Source organism: Heloderma suspectum, chromosome 5 (assembly GCF_057233095.1).
Source record: "Heloderma suspectum isolate Gila_16-S chromosome 5, 16-S_ref, whole genome shotgun sequence".
Classification (NCBI taxonomy): Eukaryota; Metazoa; Chordata; class Lepidosauria; order Squamata; family Helodermatidae; genus Heloderma; species Heloderma suspectum.
The window spans coordinates 2,263,715-2,280,411 of NC_139462.1; the positions used below are offsets into that span (position 1 = coordinate 2,263,715).

Genomic DNA, 16,697 nt, shown 5'->3' on the forward strand with positions numbered 1-16,697 from the left:
AATGAGAAGACATGTGGACACAAGCTGGGCATTTCCATTGTGTCATCCATTTTTGTTCCATCATGACCACCTGGGTGTTTAATCACTCCAGTGGTTCCTGGGGCCTAGTAGGTCCAAATCAGAGTAAGCAATCTGCAGGATCAAGGCGGGCCTCTTATCCACCACAGCAGAGCACCTGCACAGGGGGCTGTGTCCAGGTACATTGCCTCAGCCAGCAACATCTCCACCTGTGGGGCTTTGTGCAGCTGGATGTGCTTATCCGCTATTAGGACTGCACAGAGGAGGGGCCAAAGGGCACATGGTCGCTCTTGCTTCAGCAAGGCCGTTCTCACCCTCATGTTGAGCCACCTGAAGTGGCAAGACAATGGGAGAATGTGCTGTCCCTCGCTCCAAGAGCAACATTGGGCATTCCTGGCCTCATTGGTTCTAGCATTGTGAGGGAGAAAACATTTCCCTATCCATTTTCTCTGCAGTATACATAATTTTATGTACCACCATCATGTCTTTCCCACACTTTGGTTTTTTTCTAAAGTATAACCCCAAATGTTGTAATTTTTCCTCATGGGGGAGCTGCTCTAAGACCTTGATCATTTTGGTTGCCCTTTTCTGCACCTTCTCCAGCTCTACAATATTTTTTGATGAGCAATGACCAGAACTGTACAAAGTATTCCAAGTGTGGCTGCATCTTGTTTATTTACAGTATTTTGTGGCTTCCTTTCAGGATAGGAGCCCTCCCAAGGCACCATAGAGCAATAAGACAAATAAAACCAGTATGATATTAAAATGATTAAAACACAATAAAAACAGTAAGAATGCAATAAAAGCAGTTGTATTAGGAGGCCAGAATAAAATGTTTTCAAGGCCTTCTTAAAAGCCTGCAATGTTGGAGTATGGTGGACCCCTGATGGCAACGTATTCCAGGAGTGAGGGGCCACTGCAGAGAACGCCCTCACATGTGAACACCCACTGACTGCTTTCCCAGGTGGGCAAATGAGGGCTTCTCTTGCGGATTTATCATGTGGGCAGACTGAATAAGGGTGAAGGCAGTCCTTCAAGTAATTTGGTCCCAAACTCTTTAAGGCTTTAAAGATCAAAACCAGCACTTCCAGAAGCATTCCTGTGCAGCTGGCACAGTATTGCTCTTATATGCCATCAAATTGCCTCGCTCCGAACTACGCTCAGGCAGCTGCATTCTGCACCGGCTGAAATTTCTTAGATCTGCTCATTTGTGCACTGTATTGGTAGTTTTATTTCTGATTCCTTTACGAGCTATTCCCAAGATGAAATTAGCCTTCACAGCCACCACATGCAGGGATGCTGTTTTCATGGAGCTGCCCACCACGAGCCCAAGATCCTTTCCTGGCCAGTCCCTGCCAGCTCAGACTCAATCAGTCTGAAGGGTGAAATATAAATCAAATAAATAAATGCATATTCTCTATTAATCACACTGATTTTGTTTTGTCACAGTACCCTTAATCCAAACTATCATTCTGTCACACACCAGATTGCTCTCGCTTGAGTGATGCATCTTGATTTGGGGTGTGTGGGTGGAACTGGACTCTGGCTGGAGGTGACCAGGAAAGTTGGGGAGCTGCTGGGGGGATTGAGAGGCTGTGGCAGCAATAATTTATTTTCTTTTTATTTATTTTAAAACATTTCTTTACTACTTTATAGTAACAAATATCAAAAACGGTGCACAAAATAAAATACAAGTATCAGCAAGAATAAAACAAGAGAAAAACCCTAACAGTTAATAACAAATACACTGCCCTACCTGGCGGTAGTGTGTGCTAACAGTGTCAATGGTCAGGAAGCGCCTGTTAAAATGAATACATTTCCAGCATGCAGAAGAACATTACTGTCAGTGCACGCCGTCTATACAAGGCGGAGGCTGTTCCAAAGGGGACCTCTAGCGCTGGAAAGCCCTCTTCCTACCAGCTGCTAGGTGGACAGCGGATGTGTGTGGCACCCCCCCCAAGGGGGCTTCATAATTCAGGGGGCAATGGTTCAGGCTGACCCACCCTGCAGAGCAGGTGAGCATAAACCCTTCATGCTGGTCTCCCAAGGACTATTCGTGTCACCTTCAGGTTCAGAGAACGCCAGTGAGGAACACGAGCAGGAGGTGCTATTGCACTTGTGGGCTTCCCACTGTGGGAGCAGAATGCTAGACGGGCCCTTGGTCTGATCCAGCTCTTACGTCCTTTCTTCTTAATTCACTACCACAAGACATAGTGACCGTCACCAACATGGGCAGCTTTAAAAGAGGATTGGGCACATTAACGGAGGACAAGGCTATCAACGGCTATGAGTCACGATGGCTGTATATTACCTGCAATATGCCTCTATCCGTTGCTGGGGACCATGAGTGGGTCCCCAGCCACTCCTGCCCTGCTTGTTGGCTTCCTCTTGGGGCACCTGCTTGGCCATTCTGCAAAGAGAATGCTGGAGTAGGACCCCTCCCCCCCCCGGTCTGATCCAGCTTCAGGACTCTCTTTATGCTATAACATTGGGGAGCGGGCAAGGACGTAACGGAAAGAAGCAAGTCTGGCATACAATCTCCCCCCCCCCCCCCCCGGCGCAAGCTACCTTTTTAAAAGCTCTACTCAGCATCCCACCCATTCTGTGGTGTGGCTCCAATACAACTCAGATGTGAAACATAAGAACATCAGAAGAGCCCTGCTGGATCAGACCACGGGTCCATCTGGTCCATCATTCTGTTCACACAGCGGCCAACCGGCTGTCGACCAGGAACCCACAAGCAGGGCATGAGCACAACAGCACGCTTCCACCCATCTTCCCCAGCAACTGGTGTACAGAGGCTCACTGCCTCTGGTACTGTAAGTAGCACATTGCCATCAGGACTGGTAGCCATGGATGGCCTTTCCTCCAGAAATTTGACCAATACCCCTTTTAAACCCATCCAAACTGGTGGCCATCACTAACATCCCATGGTAGCGAATTCCATAGTTTAACTCTGTGCTGTGTGAAGAGGTCCTTCCTTTTATCAGTCCTGAATCTCCCACCAGTCAGCTTCATGGGGTGACCCCACTGGCTTCTAGTATTTTGAGAGGGGGAGAAAAATGTCTCCCTATCCACATCCTCCACACCATGCATAACTTTGTTGATGGCTATCATGTGTCCCCTGACCCTCCGTTGTTCCATGGGTCATATAATCCAAACTTTATTAACAGACACTTGAACACAGGTGGTGTTGCCATTCCAGGTTGCAGGGGAAAACTTTTCAGTCCCACTGGATTTGCAGCGCAAGGCCCTCCGTGCTGACTCTCCTGAGGAACTTATCATAGTCCTTCCGGTGGATCTCCGGGCACTGGTACAAGTGGAGGGAACTCAGAAGATTGTCTGAGGACAAGAGCAGGTGGATGGTCTGACTGGACACACTGCACTGGCTCAGTGAGAGGTCACGGAGGCGAACCAGAGCAGTGCCAGGGGGTGCCAGTACCTTCTCAAACACCCCGTCCAGGGAGAAAGGCAGGCAGACCAGATGCAAGTTCTCCAGGCATGGGGCATGGCTGAGCAGGGACAGGAGGCTTGCCCTCAACATCACTGCCGGCCGGGAAGACAGCACATCGTGCAAGTCTGAGAGCAGCAGGCTAAAGTCACATAGCTGAGGGAAGAGGTGGGGAGCGAGGTTGACATCCCAATGTAAGGCCTCCCCACAACCAGGCCGAGGCCTCACTGAATAAAAGAGGGAAGCACTGAATTTCTGGAGATTTGGGCAGTGGCCCAGCAAGGTGTAGAAGGACAGCTCATCATCAGCAGAGAAGCCATCGAGCGAGAGGGTCTGAAGCTGGCCCCCCAGGTGCGCCACCATGGGCAGAAGCTCCCGCAGCCCCCGCAGCCCCCGCATTTCTGTGCCGTCCAGAGTCAGATGGGTGAGGTGGCGCCATGACAAGAAGGCTTGGCTCAAGCCGTGGCAGCCGTCTTCAAGATTCACAGACACCTTTGCCAAGTGTGGGCACATGGCACAGACCATGGGCACGGACTCCTCACTTACCTCAATTATTTTCTTGAGAGGCAGCGTAAGCCTGGAGCTTGCCTCGTCGGTGCAGGCAGGAATCCTGCCCCGTGCCAGCTCCTCCAGGGAGGGGAACCCCGGGGTGATTGGAGCACTCTTAAACTTCTGCTTGTGGATCAGACACAGCGCCTCAGTGACAAACTCATTTTCCAAGGACTTCAGGCTGGGCAATGCCAGCAGCACAAAGGCCAGGTTCCAAAACAGGTCCTGACTGTCAGCAGTGGGACAGAGACCATCCACCGAGAGTATCTGCAATGCTGGGCAGCAGAGGGAGCCTGCAGTGGGGTCATAAGCCAGGTGGAGGAGAGACTCTGGAGAGAGTCTCTTGCAGAGAGAGATGTCCAGCTCACGAAGCTGCCGGCAGCAGGAACCCACAGCTGACAAGACTTGGGTGTTGCACTGGGTCTCTGAAAGGTCCAGTTTTGTAAGACAAGGCAAACCTTCCATTAGGTCAACCAGAGCATCTGTGGGGATCCGGCTGCAGCCCTGGAGATCCAGCGAGGACAGATTCTGCCTCAGGAAACAGAAAGAGAGTCAGTGAGCAAATCTAAGTTTGTTTTGGTTTGTACACAAATGACTGGTCATGCGTCATGTGCCCCCACAGAAGCTGTCTGGCCAGAGAGAGGAACATCCATGGAACTTCAGCCTTCTGCATTCCGCCCCTCCCACTTAGTGTTTGCCCTATGGGCACTTTTGCCACAACTTGAATGTGAAAATAGTATTGGAGACAGTCTGGCCTTGGATACCAGTTACTGGGAAACCTGAGTGGGACAATGCCCATGCATCCCTTTGCCCAGAGGAGCTGCCCCCATGCCCTACTTGTGGGCTTCCCATACAGGCACTGGGTTGGCCTCGGTGTGAACAGAATGCTGGAATAGAAAGGGCCTTGGTCTGATCCAGGACAGCATTTCTAATGTTCTTAACTTATTGGCCCAATGGTCCTCTGCTCATCTTCGTTCATAAAATGCCAGACTCAAAGCACAGTGGTGCAGAATCCAGGCCCTGTATGTAAGAACACCACAAAGGAAACTTTCCTCCTACAAATGAACAGTTCTCTGGCATCTTAAAAGACAAATGGATTTATTGTGGCCTAAGCTTTCATGGACTTCAGATGCATCAAGTCCAACTGAGGACAACACTTCGAGCATCTGATTTAGAGGGCTCTAGCTCATGACACAGTTCTCCAATTCGTCATTAAGGTGGCACAAGAACTTCTGTTTTGCATGAACATGCTAAGATGGCTCCCCGCTCTGGAATGTGTCCCTGCAGAAGGCACCCTTCCTACCAGTGGGCAGAATGACACCATGACATGCCATCCATTATGTCCATCAGTCCTGCTGTTCTATGCAAAGCCTGAATTTTACATTCTTGCAAAACACAAGGGACAGAGGAAAAGACAGGTGGCAAAAAGCCACAGGAGCCAAGGGTCAGGTCTCAGCAGGGGTGCCTTTGTGGTTCTAGGTTCACTCTGCTCTGTTTCTATCCCATCTGCTGTGACCAGAAGCTGGGGATCCCCCCCCCCATTCCCGCTAAAGACTAGTTTGCATGTGACTGGCCAGCTGCGAGTCCCAGCCCATCCAAGGGGCTCTGTGAGTCACTCTGCTTCCTGTTGCCCTCCTTGTTGTCATCCTTGTTTTGAGTCCAGCTTCCTATCGCAGCAGATGGGACTGAAAGAAAGAGCTAGAAGGAGCTGAAGATCTGCCATCGCATCCAGAGTCTTTTGCCTATATGACACCACTCCACCACTCACCTGTTCCAATCAAGATGTGTCACAAGGAAAGGGCAGGTGTGAGCAAGGTGCCTGCAGAACCAATCTGGGTGTATTAAGCAAGTGAGCCATGTGCTATAAAGCAAGAGGGAGGCCAGACCATGGCAAAGCTGCTACAGAGAGCCAGAAGGCACAGGAGCCTCATGCAGGCGAAGAGAGAGCAGGAGGGGAACCCCATCATAGTCCGGAGCTCCTAGTACAACGGCACCTCCACTGCCCCTTACCTTGCAGCGAACTGTGATCATCTGGGTGATGGCCTTGCTGACCAGTCTTGGGCAGGCACTCAAACTCAGCTCCGTCAGCTGCGGCACAATAAGCAAGTGCAGTACGGCACGGGTCAAACACCGTCTCTCCCCCATTATCTGGAGCAGCTCCTGGACAAGGGAGCCAGCTGAACGGGTGGGGAGAAAATATTGAGCCGTTAACTCAATGCTTTGCATAGTAGAGGAGGAGCTCTGCTCAGAAGGATGGGAGTTGAGAGCCAGAGATGGGGGCTGGGAGAATCATCACAAGGACAGTCTCTTCTTTTAGCCCACCTTTCCCCCAAGGAGCTCAAGACAGCATAAAAGGTTCTTTCCCCTTCCCTTTTCTCTTCACAACAACCCTGTGAGGTAGATTAGGCCGGGAGAGAGAGTGACCGGCCCAAGATTATCCACTGAGCTTCATGGCTGAGGGTGAACTTGAACCAGCGTCTCTCCAATTGTATTCTGACACTCTGAACACAGTATAACAGCTTTACAGGCTCGGGGTTGACAACGGCCACCTCCTAGGCTAATTCTGGACTGCTGATGAGAGCAGTCTGCCCCCTTCTCCCTGGGCAGCCAAGAGCCCTCTCTTGCACGAGCCTGTCTCTCTCTCTCTCCCTCCATGCTGGTCTTTCCCTACTGGGAAATGGGAGTGAGTGTGTGCGTGTGTGTGGGCAAATGATGCAAAAGGGCATGCGAAGCAGAGAACTCCCTTGTGTCTCCCTCCCACTTTCTCTCCACTCCAGCTTGAGTTAGCAGCAGGTGCGTGACAGGAAGGGGGACCCCCATTCTTTGGCTTGCATGGCTGTTCCTCTTCCACCCCCACCCAGATGTCTCCTGCAATGTGGAAAGGAGCAGAGGGAATAGCAGCAGCAGTCCATGTGGAAGTGCAGCCATAGCCCACCAAACATGTCAGAAAGATCACGCTGACATTTAAGCTGCCTGTTGGGCTTCCACTGAGCTCTTCCTTGGCGACCAGGTGCCAGTTCAAAGAACAGCCTGCCTGTTTTGCTCCAAGGCTGCTGGATGTACTCTGCAACTGGGCCCGTGGCAGACTGACCTCCTGCCACACTTCTCTTCAGTATATGGGGCAGGAATCAAGTGGCTACTTCACCACATGGCCAGCTACAGCAGGCACCCCCATGGCACCTTGGCACTAGTATGCTTTTCTGTTCATCTGCCACATGCGTCTCACCCAACTCGCTGAAGGGCCCCATGATGTAGCGAAACTGGTACTCATCGAGGTAGTTGTCCGTGTAGTCCTTGGCCCAGAGGAGCTGCATATTTCCAGCTACATTCTCCAGGCATAGCCTTTGCAGCGGCTGGATGGCCTTTCTCTTGGGCATGGGGCTGCTGGAGACAGATGCATAACAGAAATACTGTAAGAGTAAGGGACAAGGGATATGTGGCACACACGATCACTGTAACCTGCAGTTTGGTCACTGCTGCATATTTCACCTGTTAATTTTTACTGCAGTTTTTGGTAAGCAGACCTGTTACTTTTTACATTGAAGGATGGGGTATACACTCCTAAAACAAACAAATAAACCAGATTTAGGTGTGTGCAACTGGGCTTGCAGAAGGGAATTCCTGCTGGCAGACCCCCCCCCCGCCCCGAAAACGTTACAGAGCATCAGGGGACCCCGTTCAATGGGGTGAGTGGTGGTGCGGGGGGATTCCCGAAAACCGCACAGAGGCCCCTTCGGTGCACAGGGCTCTTCCGTCACTGGGAGGCGGATGAAGCCCTGTGACGGGTCTTCAGTGTCACTCACCCAAGTCCTCTTGCGCCCCGCCGCGTCGAGGGCGCCCTCGCAAGGCCGCAGGCGACGCAGGCAGGCGGGGAGCGCCAGGCCTTGCTACAGTGCCCCGGCGCCTAGAAGCTCCGGCCGGGCTGAGGAGGACACGCGGCGTAGCCCGCCCTGGCGGGATCAGGGTAGCCCACTAGCCTAGCCTAGTCCAGCCCGGCCCAGCCCTTGGCACACCGCGGCCTCCGCCCCTTGCCCGCCTGCCTGCGGCCGCCTCTACACAACCCCTCGCCGCCTTCGCCCTCGCTCGCCTCTTCTGGCCCGGATGCAGGCAGGCGAAGCAGCTCTTCCGGGAGTCGGCGCCGCAGCGCCTGCCGGGATAACCTGCGCGTGGAAGCCCACCCCGCCCCCCTCCGCTCGGCGTGGGCGGGGCTTACCAGGCCCTGGCAGGCGAGGAAGGACCCCGGCGCTCCAGGGCTGTCCGCAGCGGTGCCCGCGTCAGGAAGTTCTGCGGCCCGGCGGCAGGGGCAGCCCTCCGGGCGGGGCCTTCCTGACAGGGCAAGCGCGCCGGTTGGCGGGTGCCGGGGCACTCGAGGGAAGCACGCAGGGCCGGGCAGGAGCGAGCCGCGAGGGCCCGCTGAGTGAGCTCTCTCCCGGCCGGGGCCTGAGGCGGCAGCGTGGCCTTGGCCTACCTCGCAGGGCTGCAAGGCGTGCAAGAGCAAGGCGACGTACGTGAAGCGCTTCGAACGGCCGGGTGGCGGTGACGCGTACCCGCAGGGGCACGTCCTGGAGCCAGAGGCGGCGTCTCCTCCCCAGCCCCGTCCTCCGCGCGAGGGCCCCGGCGGGCGGGCTCCTCCCAACTGAGCGCGAAGCAAAACTCACCCCGCTGCAATACAGACACCCGCCTCAGGCTGCCCTCCCCGAAGCACCCCGCTGAATCCCGTGGGGGCGGCCGCAAGGGGCGCCCGAGGCGCGGGGCGGGGCTGCTCCTGGGGCGCCTTTGCCCCTTCTGCAGAGGCCGCGCGGTGGCGGGAGGCGAGGGCTCGCCGGCTCCTGGCACAGGTCAGTTGCCGCGAGCGCCCCTTGGGTGGAAGAGGTGCGGGAGAAGGCGCTCGCGATCCTCTCCTGCCCGCTGTAGGAGGCGGGCCTCTAGCTGCCCCCCGTCCCGTGGGAAGGGAGCACCGAGGTCTGCCTCGCAGGGACTCGGGGCTTTCATAGGCCTTCTCGGCGCAGCCACTGGCAAGCCCAGTTGAATGGATACGTGCCAAAGACGAGCTTCTCCTTCTTCCCGTGGGCTGTGGGGCGGAAACAGAAAAGGGCTCAAGAGAGATTTATTGGAATCTCAGCATACAAATGGTGGAAATATATACCCTCAGCAATAAATCAGGTATGAATATTGGAAACATAATATGACAAAAGAAGAATATATCGACGGAAGAGTAAAATGTATAAAATGGCTAACGGCTAGAGCATACGGGCCTATAAACTTCTGCTAAAATTTCTTCAAGGTTGTCGTTCAGTCGTGTCCGACTCTTCGTGACCCCATGGACCATAGCACGCCAGACCTTCCTGTCCTGCGCTCTCTCCCGGAGCGTGCTCAAGTCCATATTCATCACATCGGTGATGCCATCTAGCCATCTCATCCTCTGCCGTCCCCTTCTCCTTTTGCCTTCAGTCTTTCCCAGCATCAGGGTCTTTTCCAGGGAGTTTTCTCTTCGCATTAGGTGGCCAAAATATTTGAGCTTCAGCTTCAGTCTCTGTCCTTCCAATGAGCAGTCAGGGTTGATTTCCTTTAGGATTGACTGATTTGACCTCCTTGCAGTCCAGGGGACTCGTAAGAGTCTTCTCCAGCACCACAGTTCAAAGGCATTGATTCTTCGGCGCTCAACCTTCCTTACAGTCCAGCTCTCACAGCCATACGTTACTACTGGGAAAACCATAGCTTTGATTAGATGGACCTTTGTTGGCAAGGTGATGTCTCTGCTTCTTACTACGCTGTCTAGGTTTGCCATAGCTTTCCTCCCAAGGAGCAAGCGTCTTTTAATTTCATGGCTACAGTCACCGTCTGCGGTGAGCTTGGAGCCCAAGAAAATAAAATCTGTCACAGCTTCCATTTCTTCCCCTTCTATATGGCAGGAAGTGATGGGGCCAGATGCCATGATCTTCAACATTAAAAAATGTTGAGTTTCAAACCAGCTTTTGCACTCTCCTCTTTCACCCTCAACAAGAGGCTCTTTAGATCCTCTTCACTTTCTGCCATTAGGGTGGTATCGTCTGTGTATCGGAGGTTGTTGATAATTCTCCCAGCAATCTTAATTCTGACCTGTGATTCATCCAACCCTGCGTTTCTCATGATGTACTCTGCATATAAGTTAAATAAGCAGGGTGACAATATGCAGCCTTGTCGTACTCCTTTCCCAATTTTGAACCAATCGGTTGTTCCATGTCCGGTTCTTACTGTTGCTTCTTGACCCTTGTACAGGTTTCTCAGGAGACAGGTAAGGTGGTCTGGTACTCCCATCACTTTAAGAATTTGCCAGAGTTTGTTGTGATCCACACAATCAAAGGCTTTAGCGTAGTCAATGAAGCAGAAATCGACGTTTTTCTGGAATTCTCTTGCTTTTTCCATGATCCAGCGAACGTTGGCGATTTGATCTCTAATTCCTCTGCCTCTTCGAAACCCAGCTTGTACTTCTGGTAGTTCTCGGTTCGCGTACTGCTGAAGCCTAGCTTGTATGATTTTGAGCATCGCCTTGCTGGCATGTGAAATGAGCGCAATTGTGTGGTAGTTTGAACACTCTTTGGCGTTGCCCTTCTTTGGAATTGGAATGTAAACTGACCTTTTCCAGTCTTGTGGCCACTGTTGAGTGTTCCAGATTTGTTGGCATATTGAGTGCAGCACTTGAACAGCATCATCTTTTAGGATTTTAAATAGCTCAGCTGGAATGCTGTCATCTCTGCTAGCTTTGTTGTTAGTAATGCTTGCTAAGGCCCACTTGACTTCACTCTCGAGGATGTCCGCCTCAAGTTCAGTGACCGCACTATCATGGCTATCAAGGACATTAAGATCTTTCCTGTATAGTTCTTCTGTGTATTCTTTCCACCTCTTAATCTCATCTGCTTCTGTTAGGTCCCTGCCTTCTTTGTCCTTTATCATGCCCGTCTTTGCACAAAACGTTCCCTTGAGATCTCCAATTTTCTTGAAGAGATCTCTAGTCTTTCCCATTCTGTTGTTTTCCTCGATTTCTTTGCATTGTTCATTTAAGAAGGCCTTCTTGTCTCTCCTTGCTATTCTCTGGAACTCTGCATTCAGTTGGGTATATCTTCCCCTTTCTCCCTTGCTTTTCGCTTCCCTTCTTTCTTCAGCTACTTGTAAAGCCTCATCAGACAGCCACTTGGCTTTCTTGCATTTCTTTTTCTTTGGGATGGATTTCGTTGCTGCCTCCTGAACAATGTTACGGACCTCTGTCCATAGTTCCTCAGGCACTCTGTCTATCAGGTCTAATCCCTTAAATCTATTCCTCATCTCCACTGTATATTCATAAGGGATATGATTTAGGTCATACCTGAATGGTTTAGTGGTTTTCCCTACGTTCTTCAATTTAAGCTGAAATTTTGCAACAAGAAGCTCATGATCTGAGCCACAGTCAGCTCCAGGTCTTGTTTTGATTGACTGTATAGAGCTTCTCCATCTTTGGCTGCAAAGGACATAATCAATCTGATTTCGATATTGACCATCTGTTGATGTCCATGTGTAGAGTCGTCTCTTGTGCTGTTGGAAAAGACTGTTTGCTATGATCAGCGTGTTCTCTTGGCAAAACTCTATTAGCTTTTGTCCTGCTTCATTTTGTACACCCAGGCCATGCTTGCCTGTTATCCCGGTGATTTCTTGATTTCCTACTTTTGCGTTCCAATCCCCTATGATGAAGAGGACATCATTTTTTGGTGTTAGTTCTAGAAGGTGTTGTAGGTCTTCATAGAACCCATCAACCTCAGCTTCTTCGGCCTCAGTGGTTGGGGCATAGACTTGAATTACTGTTATGTTGAATGGTTTGCCTTGGATTCGTACTGAGATCATTCTATCGTTTTTAAGATTGTACCCCAGTACTGCTTTTCCCACCCTTTTGTTGACTATGCGTGCTACTCCATTTCTTCGAAGGGATTCTTGCCCACAGTAGTAGATATGATGGTCACCTGAATTAAATTCGCCCATGCCTGTCCATTTTAGTTCACTGATTCCCAAGATGTCGATGTTCAATCTTGCCATCTCATGTTTGACCACCTCCAGCTTACCCTGATTCATTGATCTGACATTCCAGGTTCCTAAACAATATTGTTCTTTACAGCATTGGATTTTCTTTTCACCACCAGACACATCCACAGCTGAGTGTCCTTTCGGCTTTGGCCCAGCCGCTTCACTCTTTCTGGCGCTACTTGGAAATACCCTCTGTTCTTCCCCAGTAGTAGATTGGACACCTTCCGACCTGAGGGGCTCATCTTCCGGCGGCATCTCTTTTAGCCTTGTGATACGTTCCATGGGGTTTTCTTGGCAAGAATACTGGAGTGGGTTGCCATTTCCTTCTCCAGTGGACCACATTTTGTCAGAACTCTCTGCCATGACCTGTCCGTCTTGGGTGGCCCTGCACGGCACAGCTTATGGCTTCACTGAGTTACGCAAGCCCCTTTGCCACAACAAGGCAGTGATCCATGAAGGGGTCTGTCTAGTTTAGTAGCGCTTTAAACATAATTCAATAAGAACGGCAAAAGAATGCAACTAAAAAATGGAAAACCCAGTCAAGGCATATCTACCAAGCTGGTGTGGATCCTACCTTTCTTGTGAGGTGGGTGGGCTCTAAGTGAAGAGGCAGTGATGTCCTTGTGCTGGGCAAAAATTTCATGACAAATCAGCGGTATGAAGAACATGCCAGTGAATGTTCATGGGCAGTCTGCAGCAGAAGCTGGTAAGGACTGGGATGAACTGTAGAGGTATGAGTCAACAATCTTAAGACATCCCAGTGCTTCAAATAATAGAGGGTGGTGGCCCATCCCTAGTTCCACAAAGTTTTATTTAGGAAATAGCTCCAGCTATTTTCCACAGAGAAGCTGCATGCCAAATGTATCCTGGAGCTCACAATGAATGGGATACAAGGAAATGCCTCAGTACTGTTTCATTATTCAGCTTTCTTGTTCGTTGCTGGCCACTGGAGCAATAATACTGCAGACTGAGTGCACTGCATCTTTGTTGGGATCTGCATTTTTCTTTCCGCCATTTAAACAAACTGAGCTGACTTGCATGAACTAGAATCCTCCTCTTGTGGTGGGCAGGAGTATGACACGTTTGTCACTGAGCAGCTGTTTGCTCTGGCATGACAGGAAAAGCCAGCTCTTTGCAGAGAGCTCAGCTACAGTGGCAGCTCCTCTGGTAGTACAGCAGGACTGTGTCCTGTGTGGCTGCAGGGACTACATCTGATTGGGTCTTCTTGGTCCTGGTGCTGCTCCTGAGGTGGGTTATGCAGCAAAAAACAAAGGGGGGCATAGTAAGATGGCAGGCTTGGCGTTTCAGAGTCCAGTGCTGTGTTCATGTGACAGTGATGCTTCCCTCCATTTCTCACATCAGAGGTTGGATCCCACAGTGATGCTCTTCAACACTGCAACCTTTTCTTCCCTGGGCGAGAAAATCCTTGTGTTATAATAACAAATGTTAGCCTTTGTTATTACTATTTTCATTGTTGCTATTTACTTATTTATTTATTTAAAATATTTTTAGCCCGTCTTTCAAGGCAAGAATCCTCCTCATAAAATATTTATTTATTTATTTAATTTCTATATTGCCCAATAGCCGAAGCTCTCTGGCATAAAATAGCCTTCTAAAATTTCAGAAAAATAATGATCTAAAATAAAACAATAAAAACGCACACAAATAATCAGGGGAAGGCCAGAGTAAACAAGTAGATTTTGTTTAAACAAAATTCAAAGTGATCTTGATAGACTGGAGCACTGGGCAGAAAACAATAGAATGACATTTAATAGGGATAAATGCCAAGTTCTGCACCCAATGCACAGTTACAAGATGGGGGATACGTGGCTCAACAACATTACAAGCGAGAAGGATCTTGGAATTGTTGTCCATCACAAGCTGAATATGAGCAAACAATGTGATGTGGCTGCAAAAAATGCAAATGCTATCTGGGGCTGCATTAATAGAAGCATCGCTTCCAAATCCCGGGAAGTACTAGTTCCCCTCTACTCAGCACTGGTTAGGCCTCATCTGGAGTACTGTGTGCAGTTCTGGGCATCACACTTTAAGAAGGATGCAGACAAACTGGAGGGGGTTCAGAGGAGGGCAACAGGGATGATCAGGGGACTGGACACAAAGCCCTATGAAGAGAGACTGAAAGAACTGGGCATGTTTAGCCTTGAGAAGAGAAGGCTGAGGGGAGATAGGATAGTGCTCTTCAAGTACTTGAAAGGTTGTCACAGGGAGGAAGGCCAGGATCTCTTCTCGATCATCCCAGAGTGCAGGAGACAGAAGAATGGGCTCAAGTTACAGGAAGCCAGATTCCAGCTGAACACCAGGAAAAACATCCTGATTGTTAGAGCAATATGACAATGGAACCAATGACCTAGGGAGGTGGGGGGCTCTCCCACCCTGGATGCGTTCAAGACGAGGCTGGACAGCCATTTGTCAGGGATGCTCTGACTTGGATTCTTGCATTGAGCAGGGGGTTGGACTCGATGGCCTTGTAGGCCCCCTCCAACCCTACTATTCTATGATTCTGTGATTACAATTGATGAGAATTTGTTTTAAACTATGATTCTTGGTTTGTAAATAACAATAAGGCAGGAATTGGAGAAAGCAAAACCAAATCCTGGCTAAGTTGTCCTTCTGGCTGTGCAGGAAGGGAGAGTGAAGCATGTGAGTCTGTGATCAGTTCGCACTATCACGGAGGGAAAATATGCCACGGTGGTGTATTTTCCCTCCCCATGCCTGCTAATTGCCAGCCATCTAGTTAGCATATTTACCTTCACTGGGTGTGTATTGTCATGACATCCAAACCTGGTAAGGGTGGGTGGCTGGGCCAGTTTACAAACAACCCTGAAGCTCATGGTTCTAGGGTTTCAGGGTGGTTTGTAAAGCACCCCAGTCACCACCACCCTCTTGCTGTGTTCAGACTTTGTGACAAGCAGCAGCGGTGGCAGCATTTAAACTGACATGTGGTAAGAGAGAAGCTGTAGCAATTCCGAGCTGCTTCCAAAACCCACTGACATTTAATTTTGCTTTATTTTACTAATTTACTAATTTAATTAATTAATTAATTCATACTAATTAGCGTGGGTAATGCTAATTATGCTAATTAGGCAGCTCGTGACCGGCATGTATGGGGAGGGAAAATATGCCACCATGGTTTATTTTCCCTCCATAATCGTGTGAACCTGCCCTAAGTCTTTGCTTGGGCTCACAAAGGCTCGTCCATGTAGCGCCAAACCACAGTTTAGTATTATGTGCAAATGTGGCCAATGTTTACTAATAACAGATAAAATAATAAGCTTCATCTCTTGGCAAGCATATACATGTAGTGCACCAATCCACAGGGAAATGTTATTTAGTTAGTTAGACAAATGTGCTTCTGCACACCTTCCCATTTGCAGGCAGCCTTTACTACTGATGACCCTGGTGGATTGTGCCCTTAGTTTCTAATGCCTCAAATGTCTAGTCAAAGGGTTGTTGTTTTTCCTAATTAAAAGAGAGACTGCCCTTCTATATAGATTTAGCTCAGCCCAAAATAAAGTAAAGCAAAATTAAATTTCAGTGGGGTTCGAAAGTATCTTAGAATTGCCACAGCTTCTCTTTTAGTTCATGTCACTTTACATGCTGCCACTGCTGCTGACGTAGTGACAAGGTTCCAAGACCTTGAAACTTTCCTTCTCTATGCCTCAGCTTCTCCTCTTGTGAGAAAGGCAGCAATAATGACTTGCATTATGAGAGCTCTGATGCATTTTATGGCCCTCTAGTAGCAAATGCTGGTTATCGGGAAGAGGCTGTTGATGGTTTGAGCTTCCCCATGTGTCAGAGAGGTAGAGTTCTATTTCTGCACAATGACCAGGATTCCAGCAGGGCTTCCTGCTTTCCCTACATTCCCTACGGCCTGGGAAGAATAAGCTTAGGGGAATATCTTGCAAAAGTATACCCGTAAGTAATAAATAGCAGTAAAATGCTATTTAATAATCATATAAGAACTTGGGGTCAGACAGTGAAACTGATTGGCAGCAGACCGAGGGCAGACAAAATGAAGGACTGCTTCATACGTTACAGTTACAGTAACTGCTTCATACGTTACAGTTAGTGCAGTTACGGAATTTGCTGCCACAAGATATAGAGATGGTTGTTGGCTTAAATAGCTTTAAAATGGAATTTGACAAATTTATAGGGGACAGGACTTATAAGTGAGTAGGAGAGAGAGGCTGCCAGTGGCTACTTGTCATGATGGCTTTGTGTTAGCTCCAGTATTAGCGACAGGATGGCACTCTATACTAGTTGTTGGGGAGCATGAGCGGGAGGCTGCTGTGGGTTTGTGTCCTTCTGTGGACGTCTCATAGGCATCTGGTTGACCATGCTAGGAACAGAATGCTGGACTAGAGAGCCCTTGGGTCTGATCCAGCAGGGCTCTTCCTATCTTCTCATTAGCCATGATAGCTAACTGAAACCTCCTGGTTCACAGGTGGATTTCTCCTATTAGTAGTACTTGGGGGTAGCAGCAAACAGCACAAGAGGGCTCTTGCCTTCATTCTGGTGACAGGCTTCCCTTTGCAGCATCTGGTTGGCTGCTATTGGAAGTGGGATACTGCACTAGATGGACCTTTCAATCTGATCCAGAAGGGCCAGCCTGCTGTTCTTTTCTCAG

The 16,697-nt window shown here is 49.7% G+C and overlaps 2 protein-coding genes across 15 annotated transcripts in view; one reads left to right on the forward strand and one right to left on the reverse strand.

Annotated features, from left to right (window-relative positions):
• Positions 1-662: 662 nt before the first annotated feature.
• On the reverse strand, positions 663-8,726 carry LOC146343499 (uncharacterized). Of its 3 annotated transcripts, none has more exons than XM_084855205.1 (4): positions 8,232-8,726; positions 7,245-7,402; positions 6,029-6,195; positions 663-4,546 (listed from the first exon to the last, which is right to left on the reverse strand). In XM_084855205.1, exons 2-4 carry the CDS (start codon positions 7,393-7,395, stop codon positions 3,242-3,244), a joined length of 1,623 nt encoding a protein of 540 aa, XP_084711331.1. In that variant the 5' UTR covers positions 7,396-7,402; positions 8,232-8,726; the 3' UTR covers positions 663-3,241. The 3 variants fall into 3 exon arrangements, with proteins under 3 accessions (XP_084711331.1, XP_084711329.1, XP_084711330.1); XM_084855203.1 differs by lacking the exon at positions 8,232-8,726 and adding an exon at positions 7,822-8,175; XM_084855204.1 differs by lacking the exon at positions 8,232-8,726 and adding an exon at positions 7,822-8,127 and having other exon boundaries at positions 7,245-7,399.
• DCTN1 (dynactin subunit 1) overlaps positions 8,383-16,697 on the forward strand; it is a 103,543-nt gene continuing 95,228 nt past the window's right edge. For 4 of the 12 annotated variants that reach the window (XM_084855189.1, XM_084855191.1, XM_084855192.1 and 1 more), the window contains exon 1: positions 8,383-8,522. Coding sequence is in view for 4 of the 12 variants with exons in the window: in XM_084855185.1 (XP_084711311.1) it covers positions 12,726-12,755 (30 nt within the window). In the remaining 8 variants the exon portion in view is untranslated. Of the gene's footprint in view, positions 9,182-12,626; positions 12,756-16,697 lie in introns of those variants that run through there. The other 8 variants (XM_084855185.1, XM_084855186.1, XM_084855187.1 and 5 more) reach the window with 4 other exon arrangements.